Source organism: Cucumis sativus, chromosome 7 (assembly GCF_000004075.3).
Source record: "Cucumis sativus cultivar 9930 chromosome 7, Cucumber_9930_V3, whole genome shotgun sequence".
Taxonomy (NCBI): Eukaryota; Viridiplantae; Streptophyta; class Magnoliopsida; order Cucurbitales; family Cucurbitaceae; genus Cucumis; species Cucumis sativus.
Genome location: NC_026661.2, coordinates 10,541,846 through 10,566,798, shown reverse-complemented (window position 1 = coordinate 10,566,798; position 24,953 = coordinate 10,541,846). Strand labels below are relative to the sequence as shown.

General features: G+C 33.8%; 2 protein-coding genes and 1 long non-coding RNA gene across 3 annotated transcripts; 1 reads left to right on the top strand and 2 right to left on the bottom strand.

The window, feature by feature from the left end:
• Nucleotides 1-609: 609 nt before the first annotated feature.
• LOC101203553 lies at nucleotides 610-3,929 on the bottom strand. Its single transcript, XM_004139741.2, has 6 exons — nucleotides 3,660-3,929; nucleotides 3,279-3,412; nucleotides 2,377-2,546; nucleotides 2,108-2,185; nucleotides 1,572-1,716; nucleotides 610-1,184 (listed from the first exon to the last, which is right to left on the bottom strand). Exons 1-6 carry the CDS (start codon nucleotides 3,823-3,825, stop codon nucleotides 774-776), a joined length of 1,104 nt encoding a protein of 367 aa, XP_004139789.1. The 5' UTR covers nucleotides 3,826-3,929; the 3' UTR covers nucleotides 610-773.
• A 3,534-nt stretch (nucleotides 3,930-7,463) lies between these two features.
• On the bottom strand, nucleotides 7,464-11,501 carry LOC105436117. The gene is made up of 2 exons (XR_970045.2): nucleotides 10,426-11,501; nucleotides 7,464-7,976 (listed from the first exon to the last, which is right to left on the bottom strand). It is a non-coding gene; the product is annotated as an uncharacterized LOC105436117 (long non-coding RNA).
• A 147-nt stretch (nucleotides 11,502-11,648) lies between these two features.
• Nucleotides 11,649-17,341, top strand: LOC101203307 (AUGMIN subunit 4). The gene is made up of 14 exons (XM_031888987.1): nucleotides 11,649-11,932; nucleotides 12,117-12,164; nucleotides 12,285-12,410; nucleotides 13,077-13,412; nucleotides 13,638-13,737; nucleotides 14,297-14,342; nucleotides 14,432-14,525; nucleotides 14,610-14,681; nucleotides 14,818-14,876; nucleotides 15,255-15,323; nucleotides 15,412-15,463; nucleotides 16,807-16,884; nucleotides 16,980-17,049; nucleotides 17,185-17,341. Exons 1-14 carry the CDS (start codon nucleotides 11,798-11,800, stop codon nucleotides 17,214-17,216), a joined length of 1,317 nt encoding a protein of 438 aa, XP_031744847.1. The 5' UTR covers nucleotides 11,649-11,797; the 3' UTR covers nucleotides 17,217-17,341.
• The last annotated feature ends 7,612 nt before the right edge of the window (nucleotides 17,342-24,953 follow it).

Here is a 24,953-nt window from a genome sequence, read left to right as displayed (position 1 = left end):
TCTATATAAATTCCAAGTGTACACTAGATAGCTTCGAGACCTTGGTTTATTAGATTCAAGATTATAGTATTCTATTTTCACTAATAAGTCCTAAAATTTGTTGATTATAAATATTATTCATTTATCGTTGTTAATAAAGTATTATTATTGTAATGATTGTTTATTGGTTATATTATTAGTTTTGTCTTAATAACCCAAATCCAATAAATTAACATCCTGAACTATTTGATGAGTCTTAAACAATACGTAAAGACATGCAAGGATCAATGTTCGAGATCCACTTAAAGGGTCTAAGTTGGGTACCTTATCTTGGTAACACTATGAATACAAACGCAATTATCCAACGCATTCATAAACTGAGAAGCCCTTTCTAAATTTAGTTTTCTGCTTCGTTACAATATTTTAAAATGTCTGACAAAAGTACTTTCACTGACTTGCTTTAGTATAACTTAATTTCATGATATTATAAAGTTCTACCAATTATGATAGATTGAACCATTTATATTGACGTATAGCTCCTCGTCTTTATCTCTACTTATATCCTGCTTCCCATCTCCAACTACATACATGTATGTACAATTCTCAAATGATAGAGCATAGGCAAGCCTATTCAAGAAAAAGAGCCAGATACTTTAGAAATTACTTTTTCTATGGTAATAATACATTTATCAATCTTAAAACCCGATCTCATAATGGTATAGAATCGATGAAGAGGTCAAACCTTGTATGTTATTGATAATGAAATCTTAAAGAGAAACAGTAGTAGCTAATAGCTAAGTACGACTCTGCAAACTTTTACTTGCTTGAGAGGCCAAAGCCAGTGCCTTGGCTCTTGTACTCGTCGTCATCCACTCCCTCTCCGCACGCCTTTGATGTTGCCTTGCATTTTTAGCTCGTTTTGGAGCTAACCGAGTGTCCCTTTCCACAAATGCAAGTCTGAATTTCTCAGCTAAAGACAACTCTGAGGTGTTTGATGGAGAAATTGGGGCCCTTGCTGTGGATCTGCCCACTGCCCATGTTTTGGGATCAATATCAACTATGGTGTGTTCATCTAATGCAATGTTTGGCAATGCTTCCCCTGGAACTTGCTTCCCCCTGAAACCGAAAGGCGATGGCTTTGGGTTTATTGTAATGCGCGGGCATTCTGTGGAGAAAATCTCCAAGGAATCTTTATCTACTTTTGGCTGCAGGAAGTGAAAAAGAAAGCATGAACGATTAGAATTGGTGGGACTCTTTCAAGGATGCAAGATTATCCCACTTCTACGACCACCATGAAGTAAAAAAGAACTGGAATTTGTATTTCACTTGCTGTCGAAATGCCAGATACGTCATTGAACCTACACTTGAGGCACATTTTCAGGAAAGTAGACATTTCACCCTTACAAATAGATCACAGACAGCACTTGGCAAAATGATAGAAGTACTCACCTATCTAACCATATGATCCCTAATCAACAAACTTTCTTATACTTCCTAAGAGAATGATGTAATTTTTCTTTATCCAAAAAGGAAAGCAGGAAAATAATGAAAATAAATACAAAATTGGGGATAGATCATAGAAGACACCCTACCCAGACCAACCACCGAAGGGATTGTGCCCCATTGGCAATTTCAGCTGTATCAAGCTCCTCCCATGAATCTCCTTCTATATCATCCAGCCTTGGTTTAAAAATATCCAAGGACCTTCGTGCCGTGTAATCACTTCTCGGACACCCTCTGCAACATTTTTGTTCATATCCTGTTATGAGGTTATTACTACTAGTCAAAACACAAACTACATACATATACATATCCTGTTATGAGCCAGAATGACAGCACACACAAAATTAGGAAATCAACAAGCTTGTGTTCTAATCATTAAGTAAACAAAGCCTTGGACCCTTAGCTCTACGTATTATTATAGACGAATAAGACATCAATATATCATATGAAACTGGAATTTTGTTAAGTTTTCCTTGAAGATACTTTGAAAAATAAGTGGAATTGATAGCAACATCTTGGCAGTAAACTATCTATGAATTCTCGGAACTAGCATATCAAATAGATGTAAGAAAACCAATAATATATATATCAAAAGTGTATCAGTGGCAGGGGAGTAGGTACTTACCCGCAACGTAGTGTTTCCAAGGAACAACAATGCTGAACGAGCTCAGAAACACCAGCAGCTGTTATCTTGTTGCATCGACTGCATTAAAACTTTTCTTAATCAAAAGATACTCAAAATAAAACAAATGGTGAATTTGCAACTAAAAGGTAGAACCTTGCTAGGTCAACATAGTGAAGAAATATAAAAACTTCAAGTATGCTAATCAGCAACAGAAAATAAAGAAAACATTAAAGAAGTTCGTTCATCAACAGAACTTGTGTCCTGCATACCTAATATCCACAGCTCTAAGAGATTTGCATGTCTTGCCAATTTCTGCTAACCCAAAATCAGAAACTTCTGAACCAGAAACATCCAGGGTTTCCCACGAACTATCTACTAGGGAGATAATAACATCATCGTTCAGTAACTCTCTTCTTCGTGCAATTGCTGCTATAGATTGCTATAATTTCAGAAAACAAATAAAGAACACACATCAAATGACAAGTTTTCTATTAACAGTATACAATTACAGCATAATAGATTGGAATAACCCAAGCCTCATAAGAGAAGAAGGAAGTACTACATACAAAAGCTCTTGAAATATTTCTTCGTCAAATCATAATTTTTGCCACTATACATTTAAATTTGTATAAATTTTGTCCAATGTACATTTAAAAATTTCTCAATACTTAACCTTATCTATTGAACTCAAGGATACCACACCATTGAACAACCTACAGAGTATAACCGGTTCATGTAAGGTCGTAAAAGTTAAAAGTAAAACTAGAACTTATCTATTCCAGTCAACTGGTGGATAGTTGGTGTTTAAAAAATGTTAGACTTATCAGCCCAACATAAATTCTACTGTTGCATAATTGCATTTAACACATTAATGGCATGGAATATTGATGTTATGAATTCCAGTCAAAACATGAAGCTGAGAACAGCATCGATATATAGAAATGGCTATACAACTAAACCATATTTTTTTCTTAATCAAATATAAGTTAGTTAATCATATTTTCTCAGCAGAACACAAAATGGCCTCTTTCTGAACTAAATTCATCTACCCAAATCCAAATAACGTTCAAGAGTGCAAGGAGAAATCTAAAAGTTCAACAAAATGGACTTAAATTAATTCAATTTGGTCGAGTTAGTTGAACATAAAGAACAAATTCCAAACCAAACCAACCTTTACATCTGACGGAAAGTTGGCACTAATCACATCTAAGTCGGGAATTATATCTTCCAAATGCTTGCCAATAACCCCAACGCACAAACTGACTAAATTTGGAGGTTTCTTCCTTTCAAAGGCCAATCCTGTTCCTGTATCCAAAACAAGAACTCGAATCACACGAGTGCAAAACAAAACATATGTGTACAACACGCAAACGCCAGAAAGTAAGCAAATTGGTTCCCCAAATTAGGGCTGAAAACATTACTTGTTTTCTCCAAAAATTGAGAACCAATCAATTGAAATCCAAATCATTAGAAGAAACAAAGAAAACCCAATAATTCCCTCAAGTTGCGATTTCAAAGTCGATAGAAGGAGTGAGAAAGAGAGGGGATTAACCGGAGAATTGAGATGCAGTAGGCTTGAAACAGGAATTCTGATCCAAATCGAGAGACGCAGATTTAACGAAGGTATTAGAATAAGTAGGGTGGGAACTGGATTTCTGATTCAAATCAAGTTTTAGAAAAGTTTTCGCAATGATATTGGGTTCTTCGATTGTTTCCATGAAATTAGGGGATTAGGGAAACGAGAAGAAATGAGAAAAAACGAAGAAGAGAGAAAAAGACATTGACGGTGGTAATGAACAATCAAGTTATAGCGACGACGGAGGAAAGGAAACATTACAAATTTATTTATTTATTATTTTAAACAAATCCCAAAATAAATTAAAATATTTACGACTTATACCAAAATTTTAAAATTTTAATTTTTGAATTTTATCAACTCATAGTCTTCAATGACTATAGCATATCAATAACATATATAAGTGATAGAATTTACTATAGGTTGTAAATATTTTGTAAAATCTACTATTTTAAAAATTCTCCTTAATAAAACTAACCGTGGACATTTTGTTTTATTTCATTCCTTCTTAAAAATCAAACTTTATATTCATATTCGACTCATTCCAAAAAATCATCATCTTAATAAACTAATTTTTTAGTAAAGCTATGGTTGGTAATGAAAAATCTAACTAAAGGTTATGCTAATTATCGGTGGTAAAGAAGTATGGTTCGAAAAACTTGATTCAAACAAATCAATCAACTCAATTGAAATTGTGGTTTAGGTGAGGTTATTAACTCATTTAGATAAATAATTTCTTAAAGGATTGGGTTTGTTCGTGAACAGTGGGTCTACCTAAAATATGTCAACCCAATTTGTGCTATTTTATTAATTTGTAAGGTATATATTTTTACTTTAGGATATGATTATATATACATATTTTTTATTTTTACTTAAATTTCATTTTTTAGAATAATTTATTCTCCTCCAACTCTTCCAAAAAAAAATTTTGAAAAGTAAATTTTCTATCGGATTGTTTTCAAATATAACAAAATGAATCAAAATATTTACAAATATAGCAAAATTTCAGAGAATAAGTCTATCAATGTCTATCAATATTTATTATCGATAGGTCTTGTAACTTTGATTATATTTATTTTAATATTTTCAGGAGTTTTGTCATTTGAAATAATTTTTTTGAAATTATGTTTTATCCTTAATTCGATATATGAAAATAATTCAATCAAATTTTTAGAACCAAAAATAAACAAATGAATGAGTAACCCTGGTCCAACCCAATGAAGGTTATTTGGGTTGATGAATCTACGACCCAAACAATTAGTTTGGTTCTTGGTTTTTAAAAATTAAGCCTACAGATAACTTTTCTACCTCCAAAGTTCTTACTTTGATATTTGTTTTAAAACCAAGTAAAAATTTGAAAACTAAAAAAGTAGTTTATTGTTTTGGAATTTGGTTAAGAATGAAACTCGTCTTTAACATTGATGCAAACCATGGTAAGAAAATGAAAGTAAATAGACTTGGTTTAAAAAAAATGATTACCATAATGATAAAAAAAATTGTTTCCAAAAAAGTTGTTTTTGTTTTCAGAAATTTAATTAAAAGATCATATATTTTCTTTCATAAATGTAAACTATAATTGAAGAATTAGAAGAAAACAAACATAAATTTGAAAACATATAGATGTAAAAACGAAATCATTATCGAAGTAGCCTAAAATTTGAAAACACACAAACTCAAAATTGTTGGGATTTATGTCCTAAAACTCGTAGATTGTAAATATAATTCATTGACTGTTATTAATAAAGTGTTATTATTGTAATAATTGTTATTGATTATATTATTAGTTTTGTCTTAATAACTCAAATCCAGTAAACTAACATTCTAAGTTGTTTAATGAGTCTTGAACAATATATAGAGACATACAGGGATCAATGTTCAAGATCAACTTAAAGGGTCTATACTATAGGGATAAGGTTGGGTACCTTATCCTGGTAACACTATGGATACGTCTCACTTTGTATTTGATACAAACACAATAATTTAATGCGTTCGTGTAGTTGACATGTGAGTGAAGGTATCCTATACAATGAGTTTGCATAAGATCGGACCACGAAATAGTAACCACTAGATGTAACTTCATTAACTAGTTAGGTTTCTATTTCACTAGGATGACTTAGGTAACTTAGTCTTAATTCTAAGTGTGTTATGAACTCTTGTTTGCAAGTAATTGTCCTTTGATTTGTACAGGTGAGAGTGGTCAGATTGCCGACTCAATAAGCTTATCATTTTGGAGACAAGACCGAGTGGAGAGCTGGAAACATAATTGCACAAGATGGAATTCACTCATTTCCTTCTTTAGGGTAAGTAGATGAGTATTTCATTAAATGATGTCTCCAGGTCTTGAACAAAAGGTCATACCCTCTCTATGACACGAGAGGGATTTATGTTTATTGGTAGGACCATAAATAGGTTGTTCATTAGAGGAGCACTAATATTTAAGAATTAGAGATAACCCATGGGTAAAATAGTAAATTGACCTAGCTAGTGTTACGAATACTCGTGAAGGACTAACTTACTGTTATTTGTTTATATTCGTGGACACATAAATATATCTACAATGAGAAAAGTTCAGCTATGAATCTTTAGTGGAATGTACACACAGTTAAAGAATATTGATTAATGTGGTTAATGAGTTTAGCCAATTAATCTCAGATCGTTGTAGGATTTGATTTGTAGATCTATTAGGTCCTCTTCCTAGCTCGTAAAGGGTAATGAGACTTATTCATATTGGTTGTAATTTGAAATGTTCAAATTTACTTTGGAAATTAGTTTAATTTATAGTGATACATTATAATATAAAGTTAATTTTGGATATGCTTCAAAATTAATTTATGAGAGATAAAATATTTGAATGAGTTCAAATATTAATTTAATGTGAATTGAATTCATATTAAAATTATTGGTTATGAGAGAAACTTATATTTGAATATGATTCAAATTTAATTTAAGTTAAATATAATATATTTAATTTAGCTATTAATTAGTTGAACAATTAATTAATAATTTAGTTTGATTTAATTAAATTTAAGATATTTAATTTAGCTACTAATTAGTTTGTGAATTAATCAATATTTTAGTTTGATTTAATTAAATTTATAAAATATTGCACAGATATTCATTCAAATAAGATTTGAATGAAAAATTAATTAATAATTAATTAATTAATTGTTAATTAATTAGTTGATTTGAGAATAGAATATCATGATTCTCTCTTACTCATTTTCTTATTCTAGGAAGGAAAGAGAGTTATAAATATCTAGAAGAAAACAACTTACTTTAACGAATTCACTAAGAAAAGAAATTCAAGGCTTTTGCTCTACAAAAAGAAAAGAGTCACTCAACTATCTCTAAACTTTTTCTCATCCCAATTGGTTCCCACAAACTAATCTCATCCTAGAGGATAGGAAGATCTCTTACAAGTGGTGTCCAAATTCAGTGTAGGATAGGAAGATCTCTTACAAGTGGTGTCCAAATTCAGTGGTTTGCAGATTAAGAGACGTTAAGAAAAGTAAGTTCTCTCTATCTTTTATTTAGAATTTAGAATTTTGATTCTAAATTTTTGCCAATGTACTGGTATTTTAAGGTTTTCAAATTAATGTGAGGAATGATTCCGTACGTAAAATTTTTCGCTGCCATAGGACTTTTATCCCCTCAATTAGTATCAGGGCCATCTCAAATTTTAATTGAGAATTTTAAAATTTGCATTGGTTAGGTGTGATTTCTTTTTCATTATGAATGTGGTTTTCATTGATAACACGTTGACTTGTAGAAGAGGAGAAATGACAGATTGAACGTCTATGTTTACATAAATATATCAAAGAACATAGGTTAGTTAACCTAATAACAATATGTACCATATGAAGTATACAATATAAATGAAAGAATAAAATGGAAGACAATGAAAATGAATCACTGTTACAAGTTAGGAAATCAACATAAATAGTCTTCTTCTTCATCACGGCTATACACTCTTCAGGTAGCTCACTCCAACTCTCTTAAGGTCTATCCAAACCTTCTTTGATCTGTCGGGGCCTCCTCCTGTTGGTGAAGACGAAATGCTTGTATAGGCTGCTTTTCGGTGGAAAACTTCTATTCCTCTGAGTTTGTTAGTGCTAACATCTGGCCACTGAGGTCACGTCATCCCAACTAACATCCTTATCTTTTTGTGAGCTTTCCTCGCGTGATGTGTTGGTTTCTTCTCTGGGTTTGTTAACCTCCAAGCTAGATCCATCGCGTAGCCTTTGCGTGATATGTCTTGTATGATCTTTTCCTTTCTTCTTTCCCCCACTTGTCCTATGTTTAAACATGATAACCGCGTCAAACAGGAATGACATTTATGTAAGCTATCTTTCTAAATACTTATGCGTTTACAACATAAGTCACACGTTCTGATCATCTTCTTATGCAGTTTGACCTCATTATTCTAATAGAAAGAGTTATAATAACAATCATTACTGCACGTTATCAGCTTCCTCTCATTCTTAAATAAACAAAAAAATTCATTCTATACTTTTTCCTATTCTCTCTGAAAAGTTCTCGAGCAAAATTGTGTCTATCGTTGAGTGATTTTGTTTGTCAGTTGATTATCGTGCAAAATGAGTTGAAGACGAGAGGTTGTTTTATCCTGAGGACAACGTGGCTACTATCTATTTGCACAATCGAGAGCAGAGCCGCAAAACGTCTTAATGAGAGTGTGTTTCGCGACACAGTCATATACTAACTTCGTTTTTGTTTTGCAATTTCTGATCTAGTCCTATTATGTTTGTTGTTACTGTTCTAATTTGTGCGTGATATAGTTTGCTGAATTGACCGAGACGTGGGTTAAAGACCGTAGTGCAACAACAATTTTAAGACGATTTGATCTATTGCGATGACTAGATCATTCTAATTCGAACTAATGTCTTCTGATCTCAATTGCATGTTTCGTTTTAAAAGGAGCACACTTCAAAAGGTGGAAAGAAAAAATTCTTTTTTTTTTCTCAAAATGAAGAGGGTTGCTACCGTTTGTACCACAGAGAAGCCAACTATTCCAGAGACGAATCCTACTGAGGAACAAATCAAGGATCAAGCAACATGAAAAGAAATTGATTTCATTTGTAAAAATCTAATTCTTAATGGACTTACTGATGAGTTATATGACTATTACAATACGATGTCAATTGCGAAAAAGGTCTGGGATGCATTACAAAAGAAGTATGATACTGAGGAAGTGAGGTCGAAAAAGTATGCAGTGAGTTGATACCTACGATACCAAATGACCGATGACAGATCCATGGAGGCTCAATCACATGAGATCCAAAAAATAGCACATGAAATTATCAGTGAAGGTATGACTCTAGACGACCAATTTCAAGTTGCGGTTATTATTGATAAATTACCTCCTATGTCGAAGGATTTCAAGAACGCTTTAAGGCACAAAACCAAGGAGTTCTCGCTGAAAAGTCTTATCATAAGACTAAGGATAGAGGAGGAAGCAAGAAAGAATGATCAAAAGGAAGAGGTGAACGCGATTCTCAGAAAGAAGCCTATTGTAGTTTTGAAACCGGATTTGAAGCTGAAAGAAAACAATATGAAACGTGGATCCAACAAATAGAACAACCCCCAGTCCAAAAGTATGGTACCAATTATTTGTTATAACTGTAATAAGCCTAGACACTTAGCTAGAAATTGTAGAAACAGAAATCCTCCTACTGTGTAGACGAACCTGGTAGAAGATGAATTTGTAGCTATGATTTCTAAAGTTGATATCATTGGAGGATTCAGTGGCTAACTTTGAGTGTTTAATAGCTTTGAAAGACAGAGAGAAAAGTACCTAGTAAATGAAGAGGGTCCGAGCAAAATCCTTAGTCCAACAAATGATTTATCTTATATAAACAAGTGATTTATTATGTTTCTTTTAGTCCAGCAACATGGTGGCATTAGAAATAAGGATAATTTTAAATCACAATTCTTCTAAATCAGTCAGCAACATGGTGGCTCCCCCTGAAAGCACAATGCTTTTAAATCAAATTTTAAATTCCAACTCATTGAAAAATCAAGAAATGTTCTTATAACAGGTATGAGTTACCTCTTTCCTTGATAGTTGATTTTGTATCGGAAAGCATGTTAATTAAATTAATACCAAACATATAGGAAGATCAAAAGTCTGTAAAAAAACTTCTAAATAAGATTTGATGGATAGATATATTTTAAAAGTAATCAAAACATAATATATTGTATACTAAGGACGGAGAAACAAGACATCAACAAGAAAAATGATCTAATCTAATCAACAACAAGCCTTCATTTGGGGTATTTTCCTACAGACGAAGCCTTTTCCCATGTGAATACTAAATAGAAAAATGATCTAATCAATTTTGTTTTCCCAGCAACTAGTATTTTGTCTAATTAGTTCCCATTTTGGAACATAACAATTCCATCCTACAAAATCATTGAATTTAATTGTTGAAATAACTAAAGAACAGGAAATTAGAACAATTTTAGATTGTACCACAGTACACTGCCATAAATTAAAATTCAAGAGAAATCCACAACTAGAAAAGAGAAATTGGGCATAACTCAAATTCACAAAATAATACCATGTAGTTGCAAGAATGAATTAAAGACATAACAAAAATTCAACGATTAGAAAAAAGAAATTGGAAAGAACTGAAACTCACAAAACAATCACATGGAGTTGTTGTAACCACAACAAAGAAGAACTTCATAGAGAGAGAGAAAGAGATAACGAAGAGAAGCTTACCGGCGGAGGGGTGACGACCGATGTCCACGATTTGAAGCTTCAAGTTGATTGCGGAGGTTTGGAGAAGACGGGGTGGTGGCGACAGGGTGTTGGTGACGAGGAGGAGGAGGTTTGGACGGACGGGCACGAGGAGGGAAGTGGTGGCAACGAGACTTAAGATGGCCGGAATGGGAAGAAACGCGCACAAGAGGAATGAGGAAAATTTAGGGGAGAAACGCAGATGAGAGGAAGCAATTGGGAAAAAATTAAGGGTTTAGAAGGGGAAATTGTGCTTTTTTAAAATATAAAGTTGTAATTTTAATTTTTTAAATATAAAATAATAAAATTTTTAAATATAAAATAATAAATTTTTTAATGGTAACATTCTATGACATTAAATAACTGTCGGGGGAAGTATTATCCGAAAAATTCCGTCTTTTTCCGCTAAAAACACAATATTTTCTATTTTGTGACAGTTTTTTCTCTCCCTCCAATTTTGTGAGATATATTGTCATAATAGATAGATTTTCTTCTGGTGGCGGGTTGCACTCTTTTCTAAAATAGAAAATAGACAGAGGACGAGGTTAGAAAATAGAAAATAGACTAGAGACCCTAAACCCTAGTGACATCTCCCTCCCATTTTGAAAATAGACAGAGCTCTTTTGGATGTCACTCTAATTTTACTCTATCTCTCTAATATCAATCCCTATGCATCGCTTACTAACTATCATTCTCATCCAATCTTCAACCCCAAAACCACACAGAACACACTGAAACCAAAAAATGTCTGCCATATTCAGTTTAACAAACCCAAACGAAAAATAGCATGTGCCACGAAATAGTAAATACACTCACCAAAATGTTAAGAGTATTTGCAAATGGATTTAAAGAAAAAGCAGGACAAATTCAACGGTGGAACAGAAGGGAGATCGAATGTAGAATGTCCAACTTCAGAGTGAGGCATTACGTTTGAACTTCCTCCTTAGAACTAAATTTGCAAAATATGTAAGTCGAGGAAAAGAGCAATGTAAATTGGGAGATGAGTAACCTAAAGGGAAAGGCAATTCTATGCTTATTTATGTTAGTAGAGAAATTTACATTGATTACAGGATGTAGAGAAACAAAGTTAGACAAGTTTGAAAAAGAGGGTCAAAGTTGAGGGAGGTTGGAAGACGAAGTTAGGAGGAAGCGAGGAGTGTGAATGACATAACGAGTTCGAACACTCATATTTTTAAGTAGGGGTACTTATGGTATTTTACAACGCAAAAAGGTGTTCTTGTTTTTTGGGTTATTTTTTTTGAAAATTTCCTCCCTCCGTCGGAAGAGGATTTCGCTACATCGGCTCACCGGGGAACGGCTCTGAGAGGTATATGCTTTGATCCTCCCATCTTCAATGGTGAAAAGCTTACAAGGCGGAGGCCAAAACCTCCCGACTGACGTCACGCAGGTCATTGATCAGTTGGAGCGCCACTGCTTGGCTCCTGATGGGTCTCTCGTCTCCAAACCTGCCCACTACGATCTACAGCTCGTACTCCATTTACTTCTCTTTCTCTCTTTCTTTCCACTCGTTTTCTTTGTTTTATCGATCGCTGAGGAAATGTAGGTGGAATTGAGCAATATGTTTGATTTCTGTTTGGGAGTGCTCAGTAAATTGACCTAATTGTGTAATGGACTGAAGCTCTGAATTTCACTAATTATTGTGAAATTTGCAGGCGAGAGAAGAAATGTCGAGGGAAAGGTTGCGTTATTTGGAAGCCATGGTAGGTGGTACTTTGATTCTCTAGTTCTGGGTTCTGTGATATTTTTAAAATTTATTGAGCTGGTTGCATACCTGCACCCGTTGATTACTTTTGAGTGTTGATGTTGTGGGTTTCATGTAGGCAATCTATTGTGAAGCAATTGCAATGGTGGAAGAGTATCAGCAGGCTGTTTCAATGGCGAACCTTGGAGGAGTTCGAGATGTTCAGGCGCTTTATCCACAGCTAGGCTTGAAGAATTCGCCGCAGGTTTGTGATACGAACCATTTCATTTCACGGTATAAGATGACACAGAAACCCAAAATCTACCTACCTCTCAAACTCCTCACTTTCTCCATCTAACAACATTTCAATTCAGAATGAACATAGTTTCCTTCTGACAAATCTGTCACTCACTAATAAACTAATTTACCTGTATTGATAACCTTGTTTTCTAACAGTTTGATTGTGTTCTTATTGAAATGGTTTTGCTTCTATAGTTGGTTATAAAATTACTTTGCAAAATCATGTTTATTACTTTAGTTGAAAGTATTAGTGAGTTTCAGTTTGATTCTTTCTTAGCTTTTACATTAAAATGACGTTCAATATGTTTTTTTTTCTTTGTTTGGGTGTTCAAACTGAGTGTATCTGGAATATGATTGTTTGTTGAGGAAATGTAATGAAAGGCCACAGGCTGGAAGTCACTAACTAGCCTTCCGTTGTCTTGGTGGTGTTAAGTTTGCATCTTAACTCCTTTCAGAAATTCAGGGTCTCTGGGGCAATAGTTTGGATATTTATGTTCATAAATATATTGTGTATATACATAAGAACATATTAATTTTTTAGGTAACAACTAACAAGCTATTCTGGAAAAAGCTTATGATTATTGGAATTGCCTGAACTCCTTATAATTATAGCTTTCAAACCTTGTTTCAGGTTTATGAGACTCTTGAGCACCGAATGGTAGTGGCTGAAGCATCTCAAAGATTGAGGCTTCCTCTTATATCAAAGGATGGTGAAATCCATGAGGAAGAGATCGAGAAGTTATCGCGAAGTTCCCTTGATAGTACAAGCACTGGTGTCACAATCAGTTCAAGCACTAATTCAACAAATTATGCAAGTGCTAGCAGTACAGGAAGCATTGTGAACAACAGTCTTTCAGTAAGCTCAACTGATACTGCAGAACCTGGAGTAGGTGGTGTTCCCAATCGCTTTCTTGGAATTACACCTGCATTTTTATGGCAAACACAGCTCCATCATACGCCTTCCACGGTATGGCATCTATTATGTGGAAATGAGTGGAAGGAATCAAACTATCAACTACATTTACATTTCTTTCTTTTCTTCTGGATTTTATTGAATTGGGTCCTTTTGCAGTCTTTGCTCTTATACCAAATTCTTATTGGATAGTTTTTAACTACCTAATATTTTTATTCTCAATTTATGAAACACTTCACTGATCTAAATTATCTGCAACTTGTTCTTATGTTACTATAGGATATGGCTGAATATCAAATGGCTCTTTCTCGTGAGATTGATGCTCGTCTGAAGACTAAATGTGATAAAGTAGCTGATGCTTTTATTATGGATGATATTGGTAGGTCGTCTATATTCCTTTCCATTTTTTACAATTCTGCAAGCATGTTTTATCAGTGCAAGTGTGATTTAAATTTTTTTATAATAATAATATATACTTTTTTTGTAATGCGTTTTCTAGCTTCAGATATTCCGGCATATTTCCTCGATCCTATGTGTCAAAAAGTTGACATTTATGTGATTTGCGTGATAAAATCATTAGAAATAAGGGGCTTTGTCGATAGTTTAAAGCCATGAGGGTATTTTAGTATTTTACTTTACTCGGGCTTGCTAGAGCCTATAAAGTTGTCTTCGCTTGTAACTTTCATTGTGTGTGGAAATAATGAAAGAGACTGGTAGTTTTTCTCCATATTCTAGGGTTTTCCATGTAAACCTTGTGTTCTCTTTTCTACCGTTTAACAAAATTATCGATCTTTTTTTTTAATCTTTTAAACTTCAACCACATTTATCAATGTGAAGAGTGTCGACCTACATGATCTTGAAATATGAAACTTTGTGGACTTTGGTTTTAGTATAAATTCATTAGACGATGCATATCTTATGGCCTTGCATTCATGCAGAGTCATCATCTGGGCATCATAGCTCTAGTGCTCGGCTTCCTGAGAGGTCTGGTTGGCTCTTTTGTGGCAGTATTTATTTTGTTTTGTTTTTCTATACCCAGTAATTTGTTTTCTCAATAAGACTTCAATCAATAGGGTTAAGTTGATCATCGAAGAAATTGAAAGGGAAGAAGCAGCTTTACGGCAAGAGCTTTACTCGGCGGACAGAAAGTTCGCTGAATATTACAATGTATGTGACAGGAAGTTCATTTTACTCTATCCGTTTTGTCAGAGGTTAATTGCACGAATTGTCTAATAATTTGTTCAAAACTAGGTTCTTGAGCAGATATTGGGAGTACTAATAAAGCTTGTCAAAGATTTGAAGTTGCAGCATCAACATAAATATGTAATTGCCTTTATTTTCTAGCATAATGGATGATTGGTTTCGCATGAATGGTCTCGGTTATTAATTTTCGTTCGTAGATTTGAGACTTTAACACAACTTTAACACATTAACCTGGATGAACTGAAATTTTTTGTAGGACGATCTCCAGAAAACATGGCTGTGCAAAAGGTGTGAGACCATGAATGCAAAACTGAGGTCTGTTTGTAATTATATGCTCATTTGATCCTTGTGTTGGTTAAACAATTAGATATTCGTACAATATTTTTCTTGTGTGAAGCACATGTTGAGTGCATGTCGGAGTGTGTCTAACACTGACTCCACAAGAAATAGTGTCTGTACTTTCTATATATATGTCCAATCAATACACACCCTAACATGTGACATTGGCTCAACTCATCGAAATGATTAGCCATGCCTAGCCTGAGCTTTACAAAGATTGTGGCAATTCCTTTTTCATTTCTCCCGTTTCTCTTCTTTGAAGCTGAATACCATTAGCAAATTCTATTCTATTTCTCTAAATATGCTTTGCTCATGAGCTCATCCTCTGTCATAATTATGCACCTCATTTTTCAGTGTATTAGAGCACGTTCTCTTGCTAGAAACTTACACTCAGGAATCTATACCAGCCCTTCATAAAATAAGGTATTTGTCAAGTATATTCTTTTCAGTAAACGGCAGGTCAGCATGTTCTGTTCAAGGTAAAAATGATTCGTAATGTGCTTTGTTACAGAAAATATCTTGTTGAAGCTACGGAGGAAGCTTCTATTTCTTATAACAAAGCAGTAAGTTTTTCTCTTTCATTCCCTCTTGCTCTCCTCTTTATCTCTATACATATATGATAAGAAACAGGAATATATTGGAGGGTTTAGCGACAAACTAACCACAGTGGATAATTGCTTTTAGTACAATAAGGCGTAGGAGACCGAAACATAGACCTTTTGATTATTAACACATTTATATGTCAGTTGAACTATGTTCAACTTGACACATGGAGTGATAGAGGATAACTGTAGAGAGCTGTGTTTTGAAAAATCAATTTCAAGTAGCACCTCGAAAATAGGTTGGGCAAATGACTTCATAAAAGCAATTAGCTGATTTCTCCTAGCTTGGAAGGTTCTGTGATTTCTGCCGTAGCAGAGCTTTATTTTTCAGCCACCATCATGTACCTTATGTTTATTGATGACATTCATGTCCCATTTGATTAGTAAACCTTACAATGTATCTGTATTCATGACATGGCCTCAATTAATTTGTTGAAAATTTATGCTAAGATATAAATAGATGCATAATAAAATAAATTATACCTCTAACTCCGACTTCACATATTAGAGCCAAACAAGCAATCGATCATAGAATTGTAAATAATAAACTTAGGAAAAAAGGAGAACAACACTGAAAATTATATTGGTTTGCCCCAAGCTCGGGACTATATCCAGTATTCTGAAACTGCAGACTCTACTATGATGAAGATTGAAAAGAAACCCTCGAACACTCCAATAAATCTCTCTTCTCAAATAGTCCAACAAGAACTATTTGAATCCAGTACCTAGGTATTTTGAACTAGGTACTTTTGAACTTTATTTTGCTAACTGTCACTCTAAAATACTGAAGAATAAAAACGTCAATGCTCTCGGTTTTAATTCTTCTTCAGCAGCAAAATGGATGATGGCCCACTTGTATTTTTCCTTCAAAAACATCCTTTTATAGAATAAACTGCACCGCCCATTTATTTCTTTAATCATACCCACTGACAATTTAGTCAATAGACAAGCTTTCTTACATAAGTTCATTGGAGGAAATGGGCCTTGAGAATGGGTTAACATGCAAAATAAAATGTTGCCACATTCTTAACATGATCCGTGTCACGTCACACACTGACCCTTCCGGTGTTGAAAAATAAAAGCAAAGAATAATAATAAAAATGAAACAAAGGGACAAACCATGGATATCATTTTTCCAGTTAACCCTCACAAGAAAGGGACAAATGAAGTATGCAATTATGTAGTACTCTTATTGTTCTACTCCTTTTGCAATTTGACCCTAAACCATACTTTACTTAATTTTATATCCTCACTCTGGACTTAGCTGGCTCATGCTACATGGTTTACATTTACATTTTCAATAGGTTACTCGTCTCCGTGAGTATCAAGGCGTAGACCCTCATTTCGACACAATTGCAAGGCAATACCACGATATCGTGATGGTAATAATGTCTTTAAAACAGTTATTCACTTTCATCGTCCTCTTTGTTGAAAATGAGGAAGCTCATTACCGGTTTTACTCATTTTTATTTTGCAGAAACTTGATAATATGCAATGGACAATACATCAAGTTGAGATGGACTTGAAACGCTTGCCAGATCAATCAAGTACATGAAACCATTTTACAGAGATTTTTATTCTTTTGTTTGTAATTGCTTCTTTATGTTGTGTTATGAATTATGATTTGCTTGAAGTTAATTTTTATCAGCAGCCTGTTCATAATGTATTGTTTTGCTTCCCAGCTTTGTCTTCTCAAATGGTTGGCTTAAATTAATCATAACCATGGGAGTGTTACCTGAAGAAAGTAATATGGCTCAAAATTCCTGTAGAAGCATAAGATTTTGAGAGAACAAAAAGTTGTGTTTTTATTTACAAATTTAAGGAAATTTCCATCTTATAGCTGTGTTTGGTTGTGCATGTGAAATAATATTAACTAAAATTATATTTATGTTTAATTTATGAAATTAAACATGAAGATCTTATATAATTACAAGATCAGGTCGAGGCCTGTGGGGACCCTCCCCCGCGGGTTTTTTTGCCAACCGTATTGAGGCGTGTTTTGAACTGTCAACTTTGAAAGACGTAACCCTATTGAGGCTCTGCCATTCAATGAGTGCACAAGGAAAATTCCTTCATCAAACTTGATGTCTAGTTTTCTTTTGGTCTCTCTGTCATTGAGGATGTAACTTTGCTATCTTTTGATAAATATATTTGACATTGCGCTTTTCCCCCTTCATATTTCATAGTTCGTGTTGAGAGTGTCAGGATAGAGAGACGCATGATTATGGATATAACATGTTTTGTTCAACACTTCTGCCTAGAAGTAATAAGGAATTCAACACTTCTGCCTAGAAGTAATAAGGAATTCAACACTTCTGCCTAGAAGTAATAAGGAATTTCTTTGGCATGAATCGTGGCACACACCATCTCTTGAAGGTTATGTTCTTCATTTCTTGAACGTCATTTGTTGCGAAGGGACGGGATTTGAGAACTCAAGATGGATATCAGAACATCTACAAGCAAAGTTGGAGTTCTTTTCATTCTGAAGTTGAAGACATAATTCTTGAAATGCCATAAAGGTCTTTGATTTGTTGCGAAGAAATTTGACTCGGGTGTACTAAGAGAAATCATCTACACATACCGGGACATATTTCTTTCCTTCAAAACTTTTTGTTTTGCATGGGTCGTATAAGGTCCATGTGGATCAACTCAAGGACATGACTAGTGAACAGTATGAGACATCTGATTGTGAGGCACGTGAACTTGCTTGCCTGCTTGATAGTCCGATAGACAATATCTCTTTTGAAGAACAAGGGGAGGTCCAAAATGGCATTATAGTCTGATAGACAATTATCTCTTTTGAAGGACAAGGGGAGACCCAGAATGGCATTGTTGGACAAAACCTTCTGAATAGCTGTCATGTGCATTTGGCCAATGTGTTTATGTCAAAGTGTAGATTCATCATGACGTGAGAGATGACACACCTGAGAGGCACCACTAGAACACCATAAAGAACAGTTGTCAGAGGAACACACGCTCATAATTGATGAGTTTGCATCGTTTGTAACAATGCATTTGTCTTTAGTAAATTGAACATTTAAGCCTTGATCAAAGAACTAACTAATGCTAATTAGATTGGTAGTGAGCCCTCAGGCACCAAATCACCAAATGTTACTTTATCTAAGCTAACTGATTTCACGTTGGTGATATAACTTTTCTCACTAATCATATGACGGAAACTACCACTGTCAAAGTAAGAGTCTTCTTTAGTAGATGACTTAAAGGAGGTAAGTACAACACTACATTTGTTTTGAACTTCTTTGAGTTTGCATATCTATTTTGCATAGTTTCGAGGACTAGGTGATGCAGAGCTCATTTTTCCTCTTAAGGATTTGTGAGGATGACCAAGTCATTTATAGCAGAATGATTGTTTATGACCAAGTTTTGTACAAAAGTAACAAATCCACCCTTTTCTATGAGTGTGTACGCACAATATGATTTTTTCCTGTGAGAGGCTGTAAGGATTCAACTTGCTTACTTCACTATTTTTCCCTTACAATGGCCAAAAATAGAGGTAGCCCTCTGCTATCTTTATTTATATATAGCCAAAATGAGTACAGAAAAACATAAAGATTCAAGAAAAACAAGGAATAATGAAGACAAACCCAGCTTCCTCTAGGGAAAGACTGGATATTCCTCTAGGCTAAGCAGCCGCCAACTTCAGGATAAAAATAAAACCTACCTCCCCTAGACCTAAAAAACCTATTTATATTCCTTCTCTCATCTTTCTCTTATTTCTGTGCCTGGGCCCCACCTGCACGATCTCCTCCTCTTTTTCCTTCCTTATTATTAATTTGTCCAATTACTTTTCTGCCCCTCCTTTGATATGTATGAATAATTGGAGGTCTTACAGAGGCTCAACAATTCCATAAGATTCTGGGTGTTGAGCACGAACCAATTTGATTTTCTATTTCCTTTGACCTGATGAGTTTTATTGCTTTGACCTAATGATCACAAAACCAAGCCCCAAATTGTTGTTTGAGACCTTACCTTTAGAGAGAATTTTGTCTAGAGTAACTGTTCGGGGATTAAGCATCTTGGTTGGCTCGCACATTTCATCATTTTCAGCTTTAACAAAATTTAACTCATGTTTTAAACTTGCAATAAACTTGCAATAGTTGACATCAATTTTTGATCGTCTAACAATGAAGTTTCAATCTGTTCTTTCTAAACATCTAGCACCTTCAAGTTTTCTCGTCATTTATCAAACAACATCTTGTAAGATGGATTTGAGGAATTTTCTTGAGATGCAATGCTTTCAACTCCCTGAAAAAATGCTTCAAAATCAAGATTCTCATATGACAGTGTCAGAGATGTTACTAACAAGAGCTTTAACATCTAAGTTTGGATCACTACTGTCATTAGAATTAATATCAGATTAGGTAAGCACATAATTTTTTATTTTGTTTCTTCAAGAATGTTGGACAGTAGCTTGAAAAGGTTCAAAACCCACACATTCTCTGCATTTTAAAGGCTTCTCTTCATCTGACTACCTGGTAGTACTAGATTTCTCAGTCTTTACGAAACTTTGAGTTGTTTTGCATAAGTACCTCCACCAAAGTTTGGAGTGCAAGTTTCTGGATCTTCTGTCAAAGTGTTCGATCACACGATTAATTTTTTCTTAGATAGCAAAGCAATTGATTATGCAAGCGTTTTCTAGAACACTCACTCACATCATCACAAACAGATTGAAGGGCAATAGTCATTTTCTTTATATCATGCTTTTCATAAAAAAAAAGAAAGAAAGAAAAAACAATTCAAACGCTAGTAGAGAGCCAATTAATTCATCCACTTTCATGGAAGTTATATTGTGCTTCCTCAATCGCCGTTACTTTCATGTTGAACTATTTGGGTAGAGAATGCAACACTTTTCTAACATGATTTTCTCTCGACATATTTTCTATTAATTAGCCAGAAATCAAACATTAAATTTAGCAATTGTTTCATCCTCTTGCATCACGAGGTTCCCAAACTTTGAGGCAACAGTTGCATTTTTTATTGTTTAACGTTGGTTGTTCCTTCACGAGCAACATATAAAATGTCCCAAGTAGCTTTTGCTGAGACACAAGTATTAATCAATCAAAATATATTTTGATCAACTCTGTTGAAGATAGCATTCAAGGCTCTATAGTTCCCCAAAAAAGCTTTGTCTTCGATAGTAGTCTACCCAGCCTAAATTTTAGGAGAGACTTTTCCATCCTCACTTGTGACAGTTGGACGAGTCCATTGTATGATAATAGATTTCCAAGACTTACTATCGAGTGACTTCAAAAAGGTTGTCATCTTAGCCTTCCAATATGGATAGTCAGTTCCATCTAGAGCTGGGGGGACATTTAGCAAAACCACCTTCCTTAAAGCTATCCATAAATGAAGCACCTGAGTTAAAGGTGATCCACTCTGATACCAATTGAAAACTGAAAAGTGATTCTTTTTGTAGACATAGTAGTTATACAACACGTCATAAGAAGTAGAGACAATAGTAGACTAATAGAGAGATAGAAGCAACAGTAACACATAGGAATTGGTGACCTAGATCGGTGATATAACACCTACGTCTGGGTGGTAGTGTGCCCAGAAAAGATAATCCACTAATATGATAAAGTCAAACAGTAACAACGTTGTATTTATTTGTACAGTATCGAAATTACAGTAACAACTACACAACGAGCACCTAGACTCCCTCTAGATGCAAGACTTCCTCTCTTTTAAACTTAGGCTCCCTCTAAGTATGTTGCTAGTAATGGTGAATGACTCAGACTCCCCCTAAGCATGTGAGACTCTCTTTCATTTAATGTTATATCTCTTTTTCACTTGTGAACTCCCTTCGCGTGTGAAACATAGGCTGCCACTAAGTTAATGAGATGTCCATTCCCAATGGAGTTGGCTTTAGGCTCCCCTAAAGCAATGTCGTATGATCAATTTCGATGTAGTCTTCGAAAAATCAATTACAAGTATAGTAGCCACATTAAAAAATCACTTATCATACCTTTTCTTTCGGTTACATTTTTTACAAAGAGGAAAATATCTTCCTTAATTTTAGTGATATTATTAATCTTTTTATTTGATGTTTCTTTCTCTAACTAAAGAATATTTTTAATTAGAAGATACTTTCCTTCATCAACTTGGTAGAATCTTTTATCCAAAAATTATCTTTAAAAAGTCTTCTTCCTTGTCGGTTTCGAAGCTCTTCCTTATTATAAAAAGGGAAGATAGTTGCTCTTCAAGGCATTCATTCAAGAAGCTTTCCAGCTATTGTTTCGTGAAGAATCTTTGCGAAGGTAAGTTATAACCTTCTTAGATATTTTATATGAAGATTATTTGATATCTTCAAAGATAATACAAGGTGTATTCGTGATAAGAGATTTAAATAAGACTTAGTAAGTTGATATAAGTTCAATTACTTCTCCAAGGGAAGCCTGATTCTTTTCATTAGATTCAAATCACAATTTATGAAGAGCCTAATTACTTATAGCTTAAGGAAAAAACTAAAAAGAGTACTAGATCTACGGGGAATGTCTTCTAGATTGTAAAAATGCTATACTCATTTGAATTTTAATAAAATCATCTTATCTAAGCTATAGAAGCTCTCTAGAATTAGGTGAGTTTTCACCAAACTGGATCATCAAAGTTACTATGTTATTTGATCTTTTTGTTTGTTTAGCTATTTGGATGGTAGTTAACTAAAGTAACAGCTAAAGGTAAATTATAATTTTTAATCTTTCAATTGGTATTAGAGCAAATTTCATTAGATGGATATAAATAAAGGAGGAGGATATACCACTCGACCACCTGTTCTTGATGACACAAATTACGCATATTAAAAGGCTCGTATGACAATCTTTTTCTCAAGTCAATTGATAGTAAAACTTGGAAAGCTGTCATCACTAGATGGGAACCACCTACTGTGTTACTGTTGATAGAAAAATTACAATTAAACTAGAGTTAGAATGAACTGATTAAGCTTCTGTTGGAAATTCTCGTGCTCTCAATGCTTTCTACAATGAAGTTTATTACAATGTGTTTAAATTAATAAACACGTGGATGTCTGTAAAAGAAGCATGAAAAATTGTTGAAGTTGCTTATGAAGGAACTTCAAAAGTGAAGGCATCATGTTTGCAATTATTAAGCTCAAAATTTGAATATTTGAGAATGATGGAGGGTAACCCATTGCAGAATTTAATGTTAGAGTATTGGATATTGCTAATTAATCCGTTGCTCATGGGGAAAGGATTTATGAATTCAAACTTGTCAGAAAAGTTCTAAGATCTTGTAAGACCCCCAATTATCCATACTTATAGGAGGAAGGGTAGAAAAGTAACTGCACAGGAAAATATTATGAAGGAATGATTGGAAGGAAGATCGTGAGTGGTAGGGCCCACTGGGCTGAGAAAGAGGTGAGTCTATAAATAGGATTAAAGAGGTGAGTCTATAAATAGGATTATTAGGTATGGAGTAGCTAGGGTATATTTTATCTTTTAAAAGGTAGGGCTGCAGCAGCCACAAGAGTCTCTTAAATCCAGAGTCTCTTAAATCCAGAGTCTCTTCTTAAATCCAGAGTCTCTTAAATCCAGGAGGCCGGTATGTTCTTTCCTTGACTTTCCTTGATTTTCCTTGATTTTCGTTGTTGTTCCTTGTTGTTTCTTTTCATCTTGTGACTCTGTAATCATTTGGCTATACATAAATAAAGTAAACCAGGGTACCGCCTCTGTTTAAGCCATTTTTTACATTATTTTCGGCCTAAATTAGTGTTAGTATCCTAACAAATCTCTACCAAGGAGATTTGATGTGAAAGTTTCTACAATTGAAGAGACCCATGATATTGAGTGATTAAAATTAGATGAATTATTGGGTTTGATAAACCTTCTGATGATAATATAAATGATTTCGTAGCTATGCTTAAAAAAACATTTCCAAAATAACTTTTTCAATAGTAGAAGAGACAATGATAGAACTGCTAGTAAAATAGACAGATAATTTAAGGGCAAAGAATATGAAGGATAATGTGGCCATCATCAAGTTGAATGCCCAAACTTCTTAAGAAGACAAAAGAAAAGTCTTATAACAACTCTATCAGATTCCAACAGTAGTGAAGATGATAATAATTGAGCTTTTATCAATAGTATAAAAATTGATAATGAACCAGAATCAACAAAATAAAATAACATGACTTAGAATCAACTTCATCAGTAGGTAGACTTATCAATTCTTAAACTTCAGAAGGACAGAGTATAAGAATTGTTGGAAGACAATCATTGTTTATTGACCCTCATCTCAACATTAAAACAAGAACTGAAAAATACAAAAGTTGAATATGACAACATCCCCAAGTCTGTCAAAATGCTCAATTCTGGTACACAAAATCTAAATCAAATTCTTGAAAATATTATTGGCAGAATGAGCTTTAGGATTTTCGTCTGATTTAAACGAATGCACTTCAGGACATGTAACCAATAGAGCTAGAGGAAAAATTGTTTCAAAAAGGCAATATACTTAAACCAAATCTCTCAAGTCTACATGAAGTTAAATTAGTTGAAGGCCTTGCAGCTAATTTAATCAGCATAATTTAAAGGATACACTCAAGGAGGAACATATAAAACTCTATTTATAAACAAATCTGATAAAGACTTCTTAGTTGCTCAGTTTTGTGTTGATGACATAATCTTTGGTGGGTTTCATAAAGAAATAGTAAAAAATTTCATTCATCACATGCAACCAGAATTTGAACTAAGCATAGTTGGAGAATTAACATTCTTCCTTTTGACTTAAAATAAGGCAAAGAAAGGATGAAAGCTTTATTTCACAAGAAAATTATGCAAAAATATATACTATTGAAGAAAAAATTATCACTCTAGAACATGTAAGAACTTCTCTTCAGCTAGTAGATATTTTTACAAAATCATTTGATGCAATTGTTGGATATTATGTCCTAAAATCTCTAAGAGGTTTAAAACAATATTATTATCTAAAAATATTATTTTTAATAACTAAATAATCTATCTATATCTATATCATCTAGAAAGTAATGTAACCCTCGTACTATCAAAGAGTGAAGTGAACTATTTTAGTTCAGTCTATGTTTGACCCAAAGATTATTATATCCTTAGGATTACGATTATATTATTCTACTCTTTTTCCATTTCTCTTCAATCACTATTTTTCCCTCCCCTTTTTCCTTAGTCACTATTCCCTACTATTCCATTTCTCCTATGTCACTATTACTCCCTCTTTCCCTCGGTTATTATATATTTTATAAATTTTATTGTCACGAGGAAAATAAAAACTTTTTTTCATGTATATATATTTAAATATTTAATTTAATTAAAAAATTAAATGAAATTTTGTGTAACATTACAAATTAAAAGATTGTAGTATAATTTATGAAATTAACATGACAATGCCAACTTGACCACCAAATCAATTTTCATTTTTTAATTTGTTTAAATTTAAATGA

What these genes read in the sequence shown, in the direction of transcription:
- LOC101203307 (XM_031888987.1), top strand. Translation starts at nt 11,798, where the DNA reads ATGGTGAAAAGCTTACAAGGCGGAGGCCAAAACCTCCCGACTGACGTC. An exon ending in TGCAGCATCAACATAAATAT is followed by an intron (nt 14,682 to 14,817) that starts GTAATTGCCTTT and finishes AATTTTTTGTAG; the next exon opens with GACGATCTCCAGAAAACATG. An exon ending in CCAGCCCTTCATAAAATAAG is followed by an intron (nt 15,324 to 15,411) that starts GTATTTGTCAAG and finishes GCTTTGTTACAG; the next exon opens with AAAATATCTTGTTGAAGCTA.
- LOC101203553 (XM_004139741.2), bottom strand. Translation starts at nt 3,825, where the DNA reads ATGGAAACAATCGAAGAACCCAATATCATTGCGAAAACTTTTCTAAAA. An exon ending in TACTGCATCTCAATTCTCCG is followed by an intron (nt 3,413 to 3,659) that starts GTTAATCCCCTC and finishes TTTTGGATACAG; the next exon opens with GAACAGGATTGGCCTTTGAA. An exon ending in CCCTTCGGTGGTTGGTCTGG is followed by an intron (nt 1,185 to 1,571) that starts GTAGGGTGTCTT and finishes CACTTCCTGCAG; the next exon opens with CCAAAAGTAGATAAAGATTC.